Consider the following 20,010-nt stretch of genomic DNA (forward strand, 5'->3'; position numbering starts at 1 on the left):
AGCCTGACCAATACGGTGAAACTCTGTTTCTACTAAAAATACAAAAATTAGCTAGGCGTGGCTGCGCATGCCTGTAATCCCAGATACTCAGAAGGCTGAGGCGGGAGAATCCCTTGAACCCAGGAGCTGGTGGTTGTGGGGAGCCGAGATTGCACCACTGCACTTTAGCCTGGGTGACAGAGAAAAAAAAAAAAAAAAGAATGTAAAAGAAAAAATGCACAAAATACCCAATTCTAGGCAGAATATATTACAATCAACCTTTCACTAGGTCTATACCAGGCCAAATAACTTACCTGCTTAATACCATACCACTGGATGGTATGGCAATAAATAAAATCCATATCACTGGATGGATTTAATAAATAAAATCCATACCATTGGATGGTATGATACTTCAGAGAGACTCAGTAATCTGTACTGTTTCCCCTAAAAATATAACTTAATGGAAATTACAATTCTTCAAAACTTTTTAAACAGAAGGTATGCATATCGACTTGAATTAAATGAAAATATAGAAAATAATTTTCATAGATCAATTTATTTAGAATTACAAATATTAAGAATAGAAGATTTATGCATTTCTTAATTAACATAACAGTTTAGCTAAATATAAACTCTGCACTAAAGTTTTGCAGTGGCACAATACCAACAAATACAGAAGCCTTTTTAAACTATACAAAAATTCCAAATGGAAAATTATACATTTTGTTTGTTTATTATACATTAACATATAAAAAGTCTCATTTTATGAGACATCTAAAGGAATTAAAACCACCTCTACAGCTATATCTTAAACTCCAAATTTGAAAAAAATTTATTATATTTTGACTTTATAATATTCTATATTAAAATGAAGAAAATTCCAAATACATACTTTTTACAAGATTAACATTTTAGGCAAGGTTTTCCTAAAAAGGAAAAACAACCAAAACAAGCCTTTCTTCTGCATTTCACAACACTGGTTATTATATTTGTTTTCTTTATAAAATCTTTTTACTTTATAAATTGTGTACTGTTGGATTTTAACCAGTAATCTGGTTTAAAAGTTGTGCAAATAAACAAAAAAAATATGAAAATAGTGTGTTATCAGTCTTTTTTTTTTTTTTTTAAAATAAATCTCATAACAATGCACTTTTGACCTGAACTGATGGGAAGACATGCCAAATCCATTTGCAGAAATTTAGCATTTTGCACCTTTCTTCCTGTTCCTTCATTTTCTTTCAACAAACAGCAAAGATTTCTTTTATATAAGTTATGATAAATTAAAATATTTATTATTATAAAATGATCTATAGAACCATGTCACATTGCAAGTATACATAACATATACTTGTATAGTCCACGTTTCCCATCTATATTTCAGTGGCTTCCTTAAAACTAGGACTTCCTACACCTCATGATGTTATCTTTTAAAGACTGAGATGGTGATCAACTAAATCAAGTGGAGTTGTAATTTTCTGGATGGAATTTCCACACTGCCACCGACATGAACAAAAAGACCAGGTTTCTTAATACTCTCCATTGCAGCAGTTGTCTGCATGTGTTGCGGTGAATTCATGCACATTAAAAAAAATGGTCAATGTATTCTTCCACGAAATTATGTTCAGATATTTCAGTTTAAAAATATTTGTGAATATAAACATGTAACATAAGCAATGCTACTGCATCAGAATAATAAAAGAAAAATAAATATAATGCTGGTCAGCAATGCTGGTTTAAGAAGCAGTACAGTCTATTAAAATGCCTTATTTGGAGATTTAAATTTCCCTTGTTTTCCAGCAGTTAGGTTATTTGGTGTTGGAAGCCTATATGAAGGAAAAGAACTTCTCAAAAACAATGTCCCGTGCAGTTGGAATAATGAAATCTTTACTCAGTCTCTGTTGGTGTTATTTGCTGCAAAGGCGTGTAAGTTTCCCATCTGGCTCAGGCCACTCTGAATATGTGCAACATGGATTTCTACATTATTCTGAAAGCAACTAAAGAAAGAAGAAACATGGTTAACTACTTTATTTCAAAAAATTAAGAAACAATTTTTAAAAAAGGAAGAGCTGCATTTTAGTTAGGAAACAGCTATGATAAATCTTAGGGAAGGAATAAATCTCCTATAATACATTAGCCATAATTCTACTTCAGTAGTAGTTGAACAAATATGCTCTAAAGAAGCAAAGGAGCCATGTGGGGCTGGAAGGAGAAGATGAGCCTCTCACTGACTGGGGAAGCTCTACTTCTAAGCTGAACCTCCATGCTAACCCCAAACCTAAATACATCTCCTGATTTCTTTATATACAAAATCCATGTGAAATTTCTATTCTGTCAATAGGCTGGATATAAGTGAAAAGCTCTTAAAAATATATTTAATGGATAATAATATATGAGTACTTCACAAATACACATAATTCTTAAAACTTGGACAGAAAATCACTATGAACTTCACATTAAAATGATTAGAGTGTACCTAACAAATTACCTGATATTAGAAGCATCTATTGTACTCTTGATATCATTTAATGAGTCTGTAAGTGATTTGAATTCAAAGGAATTCAGGTCTCCTCCTTCTGCTAGACACTAAAGGGAAAAAAGTTTCAAAATTTAATTGAATTATAGTTCAAATATAGTCATAAAATACCTGATAGAATCAATTAATTAATTTCTTAGCAACAAGTCAGCATGGGTTGCTTTGTGTCAAATTAAGAAAATATTTTCTCTAAGATTTACCTTAATTTGTAACAAAATAGCTGTAAGCCTGGAAATTAAGTCTGTCAGATTTTCATTTTCTACACAGGGCTGTCCTGTTGAGGAATTTGCATGCCGAACAATTTCCTGTGCTTCTTCCTCACACCTGCGTCTCATATCTGTCGGCTGATCTGCAGGCTGGAGCCCCTGGTCTGGAGCAAGCTGAATACAGATGATTGAAGCATGAGATGCATGTTCAAGAAGCCATGATTATTTCTGTGTTTCTGCCCTCTTTTCAGATTTTAATTTTTATAAAATTAGCATTTAAAACTAAAATGGTACTCTTACCTTAGAAGTTTTTTTCTTTAACAGTTTCGGATTTATTTCCTATTTTTTGTAACTTTTAATTTTGATATAATTTCAAACTTCTAAAAAAAGTTAAAAGAATAAAACAAAGAACTCTTGATAACATTTACTCAGATTCACTGTTTGTTTTACTACATTTGATCTGCCATTTGATCTCTGTGAATGTATAATTCTTCCCATTAGTAATTTAAGAATAAGTTGCAAACACTGTGCCTCATTACCTCTAATCACTCCAGTTTGTATTTCCTTGGTATTTTTGAAGAGTACGAGCCAATTATTTTGTGTAATATCCCCCAATGTGGGTTTGTCTGTTTCCTTATGATTAGACTGAAGTTATGCATTTTGGGGCAGAAATACTACAAACGTGGTGCTGGGTTCTCTGGCATCTTTATTAGAAGGCACGTGATGTTGACTTGTCCCCTTACTGGTGATGTTCTCTTTGATCAATTGGTAAGTGTCTGCCAGATTTCCCTACAGTAAAGGATTTCCTTTTTGTAAGTACTAAGTAGTTGTGAACAGATACTTTGAGGCTATGTAAACATCCTATTTGTCATCAAACTTCTACCTACCAATTTTAGCATCTGTTGATGATTCTTGTCTATATCAATTATTACTATGATGGTTGCAAAATGGTGTTTTTCTCACTCTTAACACTGCTTCTGTTTTATTAGCTGGCATTTTACTACCAAGTAGTTTCCCTTAAAAAATGACTTAGTATGAACCCATACTGATATGACTTTTATTCTATGGGTTATAATCTCTTACTGTATGTATGTATGTATTTATTTATTTATTTATTTGAGACGGAGTCTTGCTCTGTCGCCCGAGCTGGAGTGCAGTGGCCGGATCTCAGCTCACTGCAAGCTCCGCCTCCGGGGTTCACGACATTCTCCTGCCTTAGCCTCTGGAGTAGCTGGGACTACAGGCGCCCGCCACCTCGTCCGACTAGTTTTTTGCATTTTTAGTAGAGACAGGGTTTCACCGTGTTAGCCAGGATGGTCTCGATTTCCTGACCTCGTGATCCGCCTGTCTCGGCCTCCCAAAGTACTGGGATTACAGGCTTGAGCCACCGCGCCCGGCCGACTATATTTATTTATTCTGAAGCTCAAATTGTCCCAGATTTGGCCAGTGGGAACCCTGTCAAGCTGGCTCTTTTTGACACGTCCCCATAATTTGGGGGCACATTTTACTTCCTTGGCATAATAAGGTGGGCCAGGCTCATCTTCTTTCTCTGCCCCAGGTCTGGAATCAGTCTCTTTTTCAAGGAGTCCTGCTTTTTAAAATTGGAGAACAGAGTTGAGAGACCAAGATCTGGGTCTAGGTGTGTTCTTTGCTATTAGGGTGTATTGCTTTTGGTCCTCTCAGCAGACATACACACTCACTTATACCTGTATCATAAAGATAAAATAAACCATGAATTCATACTGATTCCCCCTATTCCCATCTGATGCCACAGGGTTCACTCTAGTCTTCCCCCTCTTCATAACTGCCTTCTTCAACAGTGAGAAACCTGGCTTCCGTTATCCTCAAAATTTTTTTTTTTTTTGAGACAGTCTCACTCTGTTGCCCAGACTGGAGTGCAGTGGTGCGATCTCAGCTCACTGCAACCTCTGCCTCCCAAGTTCAATATACTTATTTGCTTCTTTGCTGTCCTAGAGTACACAGTAAGAGTTTCAGAACTGCTGCCGGGCGTGGTGGCTCATGCCTGTAATCCCAGTACTTTGGGAGGCCAAGGTGGGTGAATCACCTGAGATTAGGAGTTCAAGACCAGCCTGGCCAACATGGTGAAACCCCCGTCTCTACTAAAAATATAAAAATTAGCTGGGCATGGTGGTATGTGCCTATAATCACAGCTACTGGAGAGGCTGAGGCAGGAGAATCGTTTGAACCTGGAAGGCGGAGGTTGCAGTGAACCGAGATTGCGCCACTGCACTCCAGCCTGGTGGACAAGAGTGAAAATCCGTCTCAAAAAAAAAAAAAAGAGAGTGCTTTGGATTTAGGTTTTTTAAAATTTTAGAATAGTTGTATTATACTTACTGGTTGAGAATCCCAAATACAAAACTCCAAAATCCGAAATGCTCCAGTGAGCATTTCCTTTGAGTTTCACTTTGGCACTCAAAAAATTTTGGACTTTGGAGCATTTCAGACTTGGGATGCTCAACCTATGCTATGTTCAAGCTATCTGAATCAGTTTTTATCCCCTTCAGTAACAGTAAGTTAATGTCATTCCTTTGAAGTATAATTAGGTTCGTTTATTTCTGTTTGTGCTACACTTTAGAGTTTACTTGTATTTGTCGGGGAAACACACACTCAGAAAAATGTCATTCCTTCTTACTCACCAACTCCTACCCCATTCCCAAATTAGTTTCTAATATATCCTTTCTGTGTTTCCTTTTGAAAAATGAAGCTGATACATATATATAGTATTTCCACTTATTTCCTACTCCAAAGGTAATATACTTTGGAATATGTACGTGTATTTTTGTATTTGCTTTTTGCATCTAATAACACATCCTGGAAATCACTCCATATCAGTAAGTAGAGAGCTTCCTCTCTTACAGCAGCATAATATTCAATTGTGTGGATGTACCATAAATAGTCAGTTTCCTATGTGTGGGCATTTATGTTTATTTCTAACATTTTATAATTACCAATACTGCTTCAATGAATAACTGTATCCTCTAATACTTTTGTAAAATTTAAATTGAAGCACACATAAATACATAAAAGTACACAAATCATGAAGTGTACAGGCTAATGAGTTTTCACAAATCAAACATTCTCAAAAATGAGAAGTCAGCAACTAGATTAGGAACCAGAATATTACCAATGCCCCAGACCCCCTGATAATGCCATCTTCCAGTACCACCTCCCTCAGGGTAACCATCATCCTGACTTCTAGCATCAGAAGTTAGCTTTTCAAGCTTTATAAAAATGTAATCATACATTACATATTCTCCTGTGTCTGACTTAATTTGTTCAACATTGTATTTGTGAGATCCATCCATGGCGCTGAGTTGTAGTCGAGTACTTTCATTCTCACTGCTGGGTAGCATTTCCATTGTGTAATTATATCATGTTTATCAGTCAATTGTTGTACTGATGGGTATTTGGGTAGTTTATGATTTCTGGCTATAATGAACAGTGATGCTGTGAACATTCTAGTATATGTATTTTGGTAAATATATGTTGATGTATCTTTTTGGTATATATTGAGAAGTAGAATTGCTTAGTCATACTGTTCTCTCTGATATGTTCTTTATTTCTATAACTTCTATATTGTAGTTCCTTAAGAGATTTGAGAAGATTAAATCACTTTACTTCATTAGGAAAGGAGCCTATCACAAATGGCCTTGGGTACTACAAAAAGATTGATGAGCAACCCGTTTCTGCATGTACCATCGGCTTTGTTATGTGTCATCCTGGACTGCATAGTCTGCATGTCTTGTGAATAGTTGCTAGTCTAGGGGAGAAAATCTATTTACTAATACAATGCATATTGTTATTAATATGCATAATAGATGACGACAACTATTAGGAAAATAAGCCAACTGTTTAAAAATCTGATACTGCTGGGCGCAGTGGCTCATGCCTATAATCCCAGCACTTTGGGAGGCTGAAGCAGGCAGATCACCTGAGGTCGGGAGTTTGAGACCAGCCTCACCAACATGGAGAAACCCATCTCTACTAAAAATACACAATTAGCTGGGTGTGGTAACGCATGACTGTAATCCCAGCTACTTGGGAGGCTGAGGCAGGAGAATCACTTGAACCCGGGAGGCGGAGGTTGCAGTGGGCCAAGACTGTGCCACTGCACTCCAGCCTGGGCAACAAGGGTGAACCTCTGTCTCAAAAAAAAAAAAAAAAAAAAAAATCTGATATCACGACTGGGCATGGTGGTTCACGTCTGTAATCCCAGCACTTTGGGAGGCCGAGGAGGGTAGATCACTTAAGGTCAGGAGTTTGAGACCAGCCTGGCCTATAATATGGTGAAACCCCATCTCTACTAAAAATACAAACAAATTAGCTATGGTGGTGCACAGCTGTAGTCCCAGCTACTCAGGAGGCTGAGGCAGGAGAATCACTTGAACCTGTGAGGCAGAGGTTCCAGTGAGCCGAGATTGTGCCATTGCACTCCAGCCTGGGCAACAGAGTAAGACTCCATCTCAAAACAAACAAATGAAAAAAGAATCTGATATCACAAGCAGAGATGGCTTTCCTGGAAACACACGACCTCAAAGTTTGCAAATGCAGGAGCATTTTAAACTCACCTGAATCATTTTAATTCTTACTCTGTAGTAGGAAACTCAACTGTTGAACCACTCTCATATAATCACATGTGAATGAAAATTCACAAATAACCCTGTTATCTATGTATTTGAAATTCAAGAATTCATAGTTCTAATGCTAATTTAAGGTTTAAAAGAGAAGGCAACAAAATTGTACAGCCAGTATGATCAGAACTTTATGAGAAAAAGCATGTATTGTTTAAAACAAAACAAAACAAAACACCAAAAAAGACTAAGGAGAAATAGACCAAAATTTGCTCTTCGGGGCTGGGCACAGTGGCTCACACCTATATCTCAGTACTTTGGAAGGCCAAGGTAGGAGGATCGCTTGAGCCCACGAGTTTGAGACCAGCCTGGGCAACATAGCAAGACTTCATCTCTAGAAAAATAAACTGGGCATGTTGTGCACCTGTGGTTCCAGCTACTCAGGAGGCTGAGGTTGGGGGATAGCTTGAGTCTGGGGAAGTTGAGGCTGTAGTTCACCAAGATTGCAAGATTGCACCACTGTACTCCAGCCTGGTCAACAGAGCAAGACCCTGTCTCAAAAAAAAAAAAAAAGAAAGAAAGAAAGAAAAAGAAACAACAACAAAATTTTGGTCTCTGGGGTAGTGGAATTAAGAGTAGTTAGTTTTCTGGATTTTTCCAAAGTTTTTTGGAGGGCCTTATTTGTATCTTTAACCAAAAAACTCAAAATTGACAGCTTTCTATGTGTAAAGCACTCTTCAACACTGATGCTGGGAGGAGTAAGAAACTTTATATAATATAGTTCTGCTAAAGGACTTTATGAAGATATTGGCTTGGTATGGATTTTCTAAAGTGTGAAGGTAAAAGGATTAAGCTTCAAATAAAAATATGGAGGGAAATCTATACATATCACTTACCTCATAGCAATACTGTTGAACTTTATGCAAAACTTTGTTTAGGTCCTTGTTCAGCTGTTCAAGCTCTAGAACAATTGTTGCATATCTCCGCTGAAATTCAATGCTGATGGGCATGGAATATGATTTCTGAGAAGAGAGAAAAATCAGATCGTGGTAAGAGTTTGTTTTTTAGCAATGCAATTTCAATGATCTAAAAGATTTGACTTATCTAAAAAGCAAACTAAAGGTTATTAAATTTGTTCTAATTGTTATAGTTCTTGTCTTTGATAATGGTATTGTTATTTAGGAGACTGTCCTTGTTCATTGGAGCACCATGATGTCTGCCATTTGCTTTTTTGAAAAGGAGATCTTCTAAAGAGATAAATTAAACGGAGCAAAATGTTAATTGATAAACGTGTATGCAATGTTCGTTATATTCATCTTTCAACTTTTTCATAGGATTGTTAGTTGTTAAATCGTATGTCCTCATTTGAAGCATTCTAGTTATTTAAACCAACTGATGCTGTACCTGGAATCAATTCAGTATAGCATAATGGTTTAAGAGCATGGGTGTTAGAATCAGATTATATATGTTCAATTTCCACCTCTATCACCATCTAGCTGTGTGATGTTAAGGAATTTCCTTAATCTCTCTGTGCCTCATGTTCCTCAACTGCAAAATGGGGATTATAAGAATATCTATCTAGTGGGGTTGTTGCAAAGATTAAATGAGATAATACATGCTAGCTAGCACAGTGCCTCTCACATAAAAAATGCTCAATGAATATTAACTTTTTATTGTGTCATCATTCCATATATGCTCCTTACCAAGGAGCATTATCAAATTATCCATTAACCAAAGTTAATGGACTTTGACGCCATTTCCTTCCCTCTCGTCACAGTACTTCCAATAAACTATACTCTCCATTTCATTCCGGCTAAAAATGCTGGCAATGAAACCTCTCTAGTCAAGGAAAATTTAACCACATTTCTTTTTTCAGAGGATTTCTGAAAAAGCACATTGTCATGTACTAAGGAAGCAAAATTGCTCCTTCTAATAAGTATAGGTAGGGAAAGAAAACTTTCCTAGACCTAGGGAGGAACTACTTATATAGATTCCAAATCACAGAATTATAGACTGAGCTAACAGAAACCTCAGAGATCATCTAGTTAAGCCATACCATTTTACAGCGGAGAAAACTGAGGACTAGAAAAGTTAAATGACTTAACAGCACACACTATTAATGATGTGTTGATTACTTGATGACAACAACAGATGTACTAAATAGAGCTGACTAATGTGCCATGCACTAAGTATGGTTTTGTTGTGTTGGGGATGGCGTCTTGCTATGTTGCCCAGGCTAGACTCGAACTCCTGGCCTGAAGCAATCCTCCTGCCTCAGCCTCCCAAGTAGCTGCGACTATAGGCATGTGCCACCACATCCAGCTTGTTCTAAGTTTTTTTTTTTTTTTTTTTGAGACAAGGTTTCACTCCTGTCACCTAGGCTGGAGTGTAATGACGTGATTTCCGCTCACTACAACCTCTGCCTCCTGAGCTCAAGCAATCCTTCTGCCTCATCCTCTCGAGCAGGTGGGACTACAGGCACCAGCCACCACACCTGGCTAATTTTTGTATTTTTAGTGGAGATGGGGTTTCACCATGTTGGCCAGGCTGGTCTCAAACTCTGACCTCAAGTGATCCAACTGCCTTGGCCTCCCTAAGTGCTGGGATTATAGGCGTGAGCCACTGCGCCTGGCCTGTTTTGTTGTTTAGAGACAGGGTCTCACTCTGTTGCCCAGGCAGGACTGCAGTGGCACCATCATAACTCAGTGCAGCCTCAAACTCCTGGACTCAAGGGATCCTCCTGTCTTAGCCTCCCAAGTAGCTTGGACTACACGCATGTGCCACTATGCCTGGCTAATGTTCTAAGTGTTTTTAAAGGATTTCATTGAATCCTCACAATAACCCTATGAGAAAGATATTATTGCTTATTGTCTCCATTTTACATATGAGGCCCATGTACCACAGCCAGTAAGTGGTAACCTTGTGTGATCTGAAGTCAGTTTGCATCAGTTAGAATTTCTCTACTACTATGGATCTGAAGCAGCAAAAGAGAAAGAGGGGAGGGAATGCCACAGTGGGAGTAGGGAAGGGATAAGTTCCACATAGGCCTGGAATCATATCCAGGACATCCTACTTTTAGTTTACCATTGGTGCTTCCTGAATTGCTTCCTCTTCGTAAACCTCAGTTTTTGTAAAGTTAAAACCATTGGATCATCTGAAAGATTTTCTATAAGAATGCAGGGATAATGCAGGACATGCTGAATTTAATTTCATTTCCTTGTTGGGAATTGGGGGTTACTGAGGACATAGTGTAATGTAAATTATAACTAAGTATTTGATCAAGCCTCTTCTCGGGGATGAGTGTATACTTTTGCAGACTCAGAACTAGTTAATCAAAATCAAAATCATTAAAAGCTCTGTATCTCTTACAGTGAAATTGAGGGTGTCAAGTCTCTATCTTCATCTTTCGTGTTCAACATTTTAATGAATTAAAGATGTACAAAGGGTTTACATACACAGCATACATCAAAATGTACGAAACTGGGAGACGGCTAATGCATTACAAAATGGGGTGATGTAACTAATGAACCATATTTAAAAAAACTCCAAAACTAAACAGATATATACTTCCCGTCAAAATTATCTAGTTATACCTCCAACTTCTAAAAATATTTTTGAGCCCCTGTTTTTGAAGCTGTTCTCAAAGTCTTTATCTTTTTGAATATCCCCCAATGATGGAAAAATTTCCCTTATCTTCTTAAACATCTAAATAATGAAGGGTTAATACAGAAGAATAAATGTACAAGAATGACCAACTTTGAAAGAGAAAGACAAATGGAGGTACTTGTACTGGTAGTTATCAAACAGTGTGGTATTGACATGGGAGACAAATACACCAATGGGAGAGAATGGTGGCCAGTCTTTATACTAAATTCCAACATATATGTATATGTATGCCTGGCACATATGCTTGTGTATGAATATATGTACATTAATGTTTGGAAATTTCATATATAATAAAGCTGGCCTTTCATATCAGTGGGAAAGGATGAACTATTAATAAATTGGAACAATTACATATTTGAGGAAAAAAGTTAGGTCTTTACACTCAAATCATTCACAAAATTTTAGGATGTACTGAAGGTCTAAATATTAAAAGAAACTATAAAAGTATCATGAGAAGACAGGAGAATATATTTATGAATAAGAGGGAGAGAAGCTATTTTAAACAAGTTACAAAAACCAAAAACCAGGAAAAGGAACAGGCTGATATACAGCTGACCCTCAGATAACACAGGTTTGAATGGTGCAGGTCCACTTACATTACTTACTTGTAGATTTTTTAAAAATTAATTTTTGTAACCGCCCACCAGATCGTATACATGTACTTTTTCAAAAGTTACACTGGTGTGCCTGCTTCTCCTGCCTTGCCTTCCATCTCCTCTACCTCTTCTGCCTCTGCCACCCCTGAGACAGCAAAAGCAACCCCTCCACTTCCTCCTCCTCAGCCTACTCAGCGTGAAGATGACAAGGATGAAAACCTTTATGATCTACTCCCACTTAATGAATAGTGAATATGTTGTCTTTACCTTATGATTTTCTTAATAACATCTTAATAACATTTCCTGTTCTCTAGCTTATTTTATGTAAGGATACAGTATATAATGCATATATAAAGATATGTGCTCATCTACTATTTAGGTTATCAGTAAAGTTCCTGGTCAACAGTAGGCTATTAGTAGTTAAGTTCTGGGGGAGTCAAAAGCTGTATGTGGATTTTTGACTGCTGGTGGGGGTTGCATCCCTAACCTCCACGTTGTTTGAAGGTCAACTGTATTTGACTACATCAAAATTTAAATTTTCTGTACTATAGTAACATGAGAAACAAATAATTTTGTTAATATTAACATAAATAGCCAATTAACACACAAAAAGATGCTTAATTCCATTAGTAGCCTTAGAAATACAAAATAAAACAATGACATTTATATTTCACCTATCAGACTGCTAACAATTTAAAGATCTTCCAACACTAGGATTGAAGAGAGTGATCTATATTTACTGATACTATAGAGTGAAAAGCAGAATGTTACATAGTATAAAATTTATTTAAAAATGTCTGCCCTTGGCCAGGCGTGGTGCCTCAGGCCTGTAATCCCTGCACTTTGGGAGGCCAAGGCGGGCAGATCACTTGAGGTCAGGAGTTCAAGACCAGCCTGGCCAACATGGTGAAACCCCATCTCTATTAAAAATACACAAAATTAGCTGGACATGGTGGTGCGTGCCTGTAATCCCAGCTATTTGGGAGGCTGAGGCAGGAGAATCGCTTGAACCCAGGAGGCAAAGGTTGCAGTAAGCCAAGATTACATGACTGCTCTCCAGCCTAAGCAACAGAGCGAGACTCCATCTCAAAAAAAAAAAAGTCCCCTTCTCAAAAAAACCCAAAAGTATATATTGTATAGGTATTTATACATTAAAAAATAAATACAAAGAAAGAAAAACATACATCAAACTCAGTAAGAATGGAAAATTTTTAAGAAAAGTACATTCATTTTATACATACACACATACAATTAAAATTATTATTTTTTGAGATGGAGTCTTGCTGTGTCGCCCAGATTGGGGTGCAGTGGCACAATTTCGGCTTACTGCAACCTCTACCTCCAAGGTTCAAGTGATTCTCCTGCCTCAGCCTCCTGAGTAGCTGGGGTTACAGGTGCGGGCTACTGCGCCAGAATAATTTTTGTATTTTTACTAGAGGCAGAGTTTTACCATGTTGGCCAGGCTGATCTCGAACTCCTGGCCTCAAGTGATCCTCCCGCCTGAGCCTCCCAAAGTGCTGGGATTACAGGCATAAGCCACTGTGCCTGGCCTAAAAATAACTTTTGGAGGCTGAAGCAGGTAGATTACTTGAGGCCAGGAGTTAAAGACCAGCCTGGCCAACATGGTGAAACCCCGTCTCTACCAAAAATACAAAAAACTAGCCGGGCGCAGTGGCGCATACGGGAGACTGAGGCAGGAGAATCGCTTGAACCTGGAAGGCAGAGGTTGCAGTAAGCCGAGATCGTGCCTCTCCACGCCAGCCTGGGTGACAAAGCGAGACTCCATCTCAAAAAGTAAATACATAAATAAAATAAAAACAAGTCAAAAATATGACATTAAATTAGGCCTGCATGAATAAGGTGAGGCATTTGAACCATTAGAAATAACTAATACATTCTGATAAAAAAAACCAGGTATGATCACAAAGTAATGAAAGATTTTCCTGTGTGGCTTACAGGTTCATGTTGAAGGCAAACAGTCTGTAAAAATATAAGCTTATAGGGGACAGGATGGAAAATACCAGATTTAGCAGTTCAAGATCAAGGGTATGGATTTATTTGACTAGTCCTCTACAGATGTTTGTTTAACCATTTACAATTTTTTTGCTATTACAAACAATGCTGTGATAAACATCCTTGTATGCACATCTTCGGAATGGTACTCTAAAAGTAAAATTTCTGGCCCATCATTATGGCCAAGCTGCCTTCCCAAAAGACTTCAATTAACTTATATTCCCACCTAGAGTGTATAAATGTGCTCACTTCTTCACCTATTTGCTAATGCTTTATTTGGAACATTTACAAATCTGATGGAAAGACTAGTAATATTTAGTCTGAATAAGAATAGAAGATGGTAGAAATGTAGGTTGTCTTCAAATAATTTACTTTTTTCTTTTGTTTTACATGCACAGATTGTGTAATGATCAAGTCAAGAGTATTTGGGTATTACCTTGAGAAACAAGGGAGCTTGCAATGTACCTTAATACTACTAACAATAAAGTTGGAGATATAACCAGATGATAATTTTGAAGGGGAGTATATATCCATATATCCGTTTTGTTTTAGAGTTTCTTCATGGTCCATTAGTCACATCACTCTATTTTGTAACATGTTAGTATCTCTCAACTCTACTTTTTTTTTTTTTTTTTGAGACGGAGTCTTGCTCTGCCGCCCAGGCTGGAGTGCAGTGGCCGGATCTCAGCTCACTGCAAGCTCCGCCTCCCGGGTTTATGCCATTCTCCTGCCTCAGCCTCCCGAGTAGCTGGGACTACAGGCGTCCGCCACGTTGCCCGGCTAGTTTTTTGTATTTTTTAGTAGAGACGGGGTTTCACTGTGTTAGCCAGGATGGTCTCGATCTCCTGACCTCGTGATCTGCCCGTCTCGGCCTCCCAAAGTGCTGGGATTACAGGCTTGAGCCACCGCGCCCGGCCTTTTTTTTTTTTTTTTTGAGACGGAATCTCACTCTGTCACCCAGGTTGGAGTGCAGTGGCGTGATCTCAGCTTACTGCAACCTCCGCCTCCTGGGTTCAAGTGATTCTTCTGCTTCAGTCTCCCGAGTAGCTAGGATTATAGGCGTGTGCTAACACGCCTGGCTACTTTTTGTATTTTTAGTAGAGACAGGGTTTCACCATGTTGGCCAGGCTGGTCTCCAACTCCTAACCTCAAGTGATCTGCCCACCTCAGCCTCCCAAAGTGCTGGGATTACAGGCATGAGCCACCATGCCCAGCTATTTTGTACATTTTTATGTATACTGTATATGAAAACCCTTTGTACATTTTTAAGTGATTCATTAGAATATTGAACACAAAAGATGTAGAGACTCTAACACCCTCGAAAAGAATTCTCTGTAGGAGATACTGAGTATTTAATAATTTTGATTAACTAGTTGAGTTCGCAAAAGTATACATGTATCCCCAAGAAGAGGCTTGATCAAATGCTTAGTTATGATTTATGTTACCCTATGTCTTCGGTAACCCCCAATTCCCATTTGAAAAGATAATTCCAATCTGAAAGACAAATACCTCATATTCTTACTCATGTGGGAGCTAAAAAAACATGAATTCATGGAGATAGAGAGTAGAAGGATAGATAACAGAGGGTGCGAGGGAGAGTATTACCCAAAATACTCTGACTTGATCATTACACAATCTATGTATGTAAATACTCAAGGTAATACCATTATTATCTCTATGTGACTAAAATATTTAAAATCCTATTTTGAAATATACATTTTTGCTAACTATAGTCACTCTAGTCTGCTATCAAACATTAGAACTTACTTATTCTGTTTGAACCTATTCAACAACCTCTCTTCATTTCCTCCTCATACCCTCTGGTTTCTATCACTCTACTCTCCATCTCCGTAAGTTCAAGTTTTTTTTTAGCTCTCACATGAGTAAGAATATGAGGTATTTGTTTTTCTTTGCCTGGGTTATTGCACTTAGAATAATGACCTCCAGTTTCATCCAGGTTGCTGCAAATGACAGGATTTCATTATTTCTTATGGCGGAATAGTATTCTATTTCTTGATCCATTTATCCATTGATGGACACTTAGGCTGATTGCACACTGTAAATTTGCTATTGTAAATAGTGCTATTACAAACATGTGAATACAGGCATCCCTTTGATATACCAATTTTCTTTCCCTTTGGATAGACACCCAGTACTGGGACTGCTGGATCGTATGGTGGTTCTGTTTTTAGTTGAGAAATCTCCATATGTTGTACATAGTGACTGTACTAATTTGTATTCCCACCAACAGTGTGTAAGAGGTCCCTTTTCTCCACATCCTTGCCAGCATCAGTTATTTTCTGCCTTTTTAATAACAGCCATCCTAACTGGGGTAAGATGATATCTCATTGTGGCTTTGATTTGCATTTTCCTGATGATGAGTGTTGAGCATTTTTTCATGTACTTGTTGGCCATCTGTATGTCTTCTTTTGAGAACTGGCTATTCATGTCTTTGCTCACTTTTTAATGGATTTACTATTACTTTTACTGTTATTTTACTTGTATATTCTGGATATCAGTCCCTTGTTGCATGAATAGTTTATACTTTCTCCCATTCAACTGCTCTCTTCACTCTGTTGTTTTCTTTAATGTGCAGATTTTTAAGTTTAAAATAGGACCATTTGTCTATTTTTGTTTTAGTTGACAGTGCTTTTGAGGTCTTAGTCTTAAAATCTTTGCCTGAACCAATGTCCTGAAGGGTTTTCCTTATGTTCTCTTCTATTATGGTTGTAGCTTCAGATTTTTTGTTTAAGCCTTTAATCCCTCTTGAGTTTCGCATATGAGATAGGGATCCAGTTTCATTCTTCTTCATATGGATTTCTAATTTTCCCAGCACCATTTACTGAAGAGGGTGTCTTCCTCAGTACATGTATGTTCTTGGCACCTCTGTCAAAAATCAGTTGGCTAAACATAAGTAGATTTATATCTATGTTCCCTACTCTCTTCTGTTGGTCTATGTGTCCATTTTCATACCAGTATCATGCTGTTTTGGTTACTATAACCTTGTAATATAATTTGAAGTCAGATAGTGTGATGTTTCTGGATTTGTTCTTTTTGCTCAGAATTGATTTGGCTATTCTGGCTCTTTTTTGTTTCAAAATGAATTTTAGGATTGTTTTTTCTATTTCTGTAAAAATAACATTAGTATTTTGATAGGGATTTCAAGGAATCTGTATATTGCTTTGGGCACTATGGTTTTTTTTTTTTTTTTTTTTTTTTTGAGACAGAGTCTCGCTCTGTCACCCAGGCTAGAGTGTAGTGGCATGATCTTGGCTCACTGCAAGCTCCGCCGCCCGGGTTCACACCATTCTCCTGCCTCAGCCTCCCGAGTAGCTGGGACTACAGGCACCTGCCACCTCACCCGGCTAGTTTTTTTTTTTTTGTATTTCTTAGTAGAGACGGGGTTTCACCGTGTTAGCCAGAATGGTCTCGATCTCCCGACCTCGTGATCCGCCTGTCTTGGCCTCCCAAAGTGCTGGGATTACAGGCTTGAGCCACCACGCCCGGCCCACTATGGTCATTTTAACGATAGTCTTCCAATCCGTGACCATGAGATGTCTTTCCATTTGTTTGTGTCCTCTTCAATTTATTTCATCAGTGCGTTTCCTTGTAGAGATCTTTCACTTCCTTGGTTAAACTGATTCCTAGGTATTTAATTTTCTGGCTGGGGGTGGTGCCTCACACCTATAATCCTAGCACTTTGGGAGGCTGAGGTGGGTGGATCACCTGAGGTCAGGAGTTTGAGACCTGCCTTACCAACATGGAGAAACCCCATCTCTACTAAAAATACAAAAATTAGCCAGGCATGGTGGCGCATACCTGTAATCCCAGCTACTTGGGAGGCTGAGGCAGAAGAATCACTTGAATCTGGGAGGCGGAGGTTGCAGTGAGCCGAGATCACGCCACTGCACTCCAGCAGCTTGGGCAACAAAAGCAAAACTCGTCTCAAAAAAAAAAAAAAAAAAAAATTTCTTTGTAGCTACTGTAAATGAAATTGCCTTCTTGATTTTTTGGCTACTTCATTACTAGTGTGTAGAAATGCTACTGATTTTTGTATGTTGATTTTTGTATCCAGCAACTTTACTGAATTTGCTTATCAGCTCTAAGAGTTTTTTGGTGCAGTCTTATGGTTTTACTAAATGTAAGATCATGACATCTGCAAAGAGGGACAATTTGACTTCCTCTTTTCCAATTTCGATGGCTTTTCCTTTCCCTTGCCTGATTGCTCTATGACTTCCATTACTTTGTTGAGTAAGAGTGGTCAAAGCAGGTTCCAGTTCTTAGAGGAAAGGCTTTCAACTTTTCCCCATTCGGTATGATGTTAGCTGTGGGTTTGTTATCTATGGCTTTTATTATTTTGGGGTGTGTTCCTTCTATGCCTAGTTTGCTGACAGTTTTTTTTTTTTTTAATCACAAAGGAATGTTGGATTTTATCAAATGCTTTTTCTGCATCTATTGGGATAATCATGTGGTTGTTGTCCTTCATTCTGTTGATGTGATGTACACGTTTATTGATTTACTTACGTTAAATCATCCTTGGATCCCTAGTATAGATCCCTCTTGATAATGGTGTACTATCTTTGTTATGAGATGTTGAATTCAGTTTGCTAGTGTTTTATTAAGGATTTTTGTGTCTATGTTCATGAGTGACATTGGACTAGTTTTTTTAGTTGTGTCCATATCTGGTTTTGGTATCAGGGTAATACTGGCCTTGCAGAATGAGTTGGGGAGAATTCTCTCCTCTTCAATATTTTGGAATAGCTTAAGGATGATTGGTATTAGTTCTTTACATATCTGGTAGAATTTGGCCTGTATTCATGTGGTCCTGGGCTTTTCTTTGTTGGGGGGCTATTTTTATTACTGCTTCAATCTCACAAATTGTTAATAGTCTGTTCAGGTTTTCTATTTCCTTCTGATTTAATCTTGATAGGCTGTTTGTGTCCAGGACTTCATGCATTCTCTCTAGGTTTTCCAGTTTGTTAGCATATAGTTGTTCATAATAGTCTCTGATGATATTTGGTCTTTCAGTGGTACCAGCTGTAATGTCTTCTTTTCATTTCCGATTTTAGTTCTTTTCTTGGCTAGTACAGCTAGCAGTTTATACATTTTGTTTATTTTTTCAAAGAACCAACTTTTCATTGATCCTCTGTTTTATTTTGTTTAGTCTCTATTTTGTTTAGTTCTGCTCTGATCTTTGTTATGTTTTTCCTTCTGATAATTTTGGGTTTGGCTTGTTCTTGCTTTTCTGGTTCCTTGAGGTGCATTATTGGATTCTCTACTGGAAATTTCGACTTTTTGGATATAGGCATTTATTGCTATAAACTTCCGAGTATTGATTTTGTTTTATTCCACAGGTATTGGTATGTTGTATTACCATTTTAAGATTTTTTTAAATTTTCCATCATAATTTCTTCATGACTTAATAGTTGTTCAGGAGCATGCTGCTTAACTTCCATGTATTTGTATAGTTTCCAAAGTTCCTCTCAGTATTGTTTTCTAGTTTTATTCTATTGTGGTCTCAGAAGATACTGGATATGATTTTGATTTTTAAAAAATTTGTTGAGACTTGTTTTGTGCCTTAACATAGGGTCTATCCTGGAGAATATTCCATGTGCTGATAAGAATGTACATTCTGTAGTTGTTGGATAAAATGTTCTGTAAATGACTGTTAGATCCATATGGTCTAAAGTTCAGTTTAAATTCAATATATATATATATATTTTTTTTTTTCTGAGACAAGAGTCTTGCTCTGTCACCCAGGCTGGAGTGCAGTGGTGCAATCTCGGCTCACTGCAATTTCTGTCTCCTGGATTCAAGCGATTCTTCTGCCTCAGCCTCCTGAGCAGGTGGGACTACAGGCATGCGTCACCACGCCCAGCTATTTTTTTTTTTTTTTGTATTTTTAGTAGAGATGGGGTTTCACCATATTGGCCAGGCTGGTCTTGAACTCCTGACCTCGTGATCCACCCACCTTGGCCTCCCAAAGTGCTGGGATTACAGGCGTGAGCCACTGTGCCTGGCCAAAATCCAGTATTTCTCATTAATTTTCTGTCTAGATGATCTGTTTAATGCTGAGTGGGGTGTTGAAGTTTCCCACTATTTTTGCATTGGAGTTTATTATTATTATTATTATTATTTTCTCTTTCTCCATCATGAAATAGCTCTCTCTTTAGATCTAGTAATATGTGCTCTGTGAATCTGGGTGCTACAATGTTGAGTGCACATATATCTAGAATTGCTATATACTCTGGCTGGATTGATCCCTTTATCACTATATTGTATAATGACCTTGTATTTAAAAAAAACTGTTACCGACTTAAAGTTTGTTTTATCTGGTATTAAGTGTAGCCACTCCTGTTCATTTCTGATTTCCATTTACATGGAATATCTTTTTTCATTCCTTTACTTTCAATCTATATGTG

General features: G+C 37.7%; 1 protein-coding gene across 3 annotated transcripts in view; it reads right to left on the reverse strand.

Moving 5' to 3' along the window:
* Positions 1 to 519: 519 nt before the first annotated feature.
* The window catches only part of LIN9 (lin-9 DREAM MuvB core complex component), a 111,359-nt gene continuing 91,868 nt past the window's right edge, over positions 520 to 20,010 (reverse strand). For all 3 annotated transcript variants that reach the window (XM_011948957.1, XM_011948960.1, XM_011948959.1), the window contains 4 exons: positions 8,210 to 8,335; positions 2,716 to 2,895; positions 2,468 to 2,565; positions 520 to 1,976 (listed from right to left, as the gene is read on the reverse strand). In XM_011948957.1, the coding sequence (XP_011804347.1) occupies positions 1,871 to 1,976; positions 2,468 to 2,565; positions 2,716 to 2,895; positions 8,210 to 8,335 (510 nt within the window). In that variant the 3' untranslated portion in view covers positions 520 to 1,870. The remainder of the gene's footprint in view (positions 1,977 to 2,467; positions 2,566 to 2,715; positions 2,896 to 8,209; positions 8,336 to 20,010) is intronic.

Source organism: Colobus angolensis, unplaced genomic scaffold (genome assembly GCF_000951035.1).
Source record: "Colobus angolensis palliatus isolate OR3802 unplaced genomic scaffold, Cang.pa_1.0 Scaffold288, whole genome shotgun sequence".
Lineage (NCBI taxonomy): Eukaryota > Metazoa > Chordata > Mammalia > Primates > Cercopithecidae > Colobus > Colobus angolensis.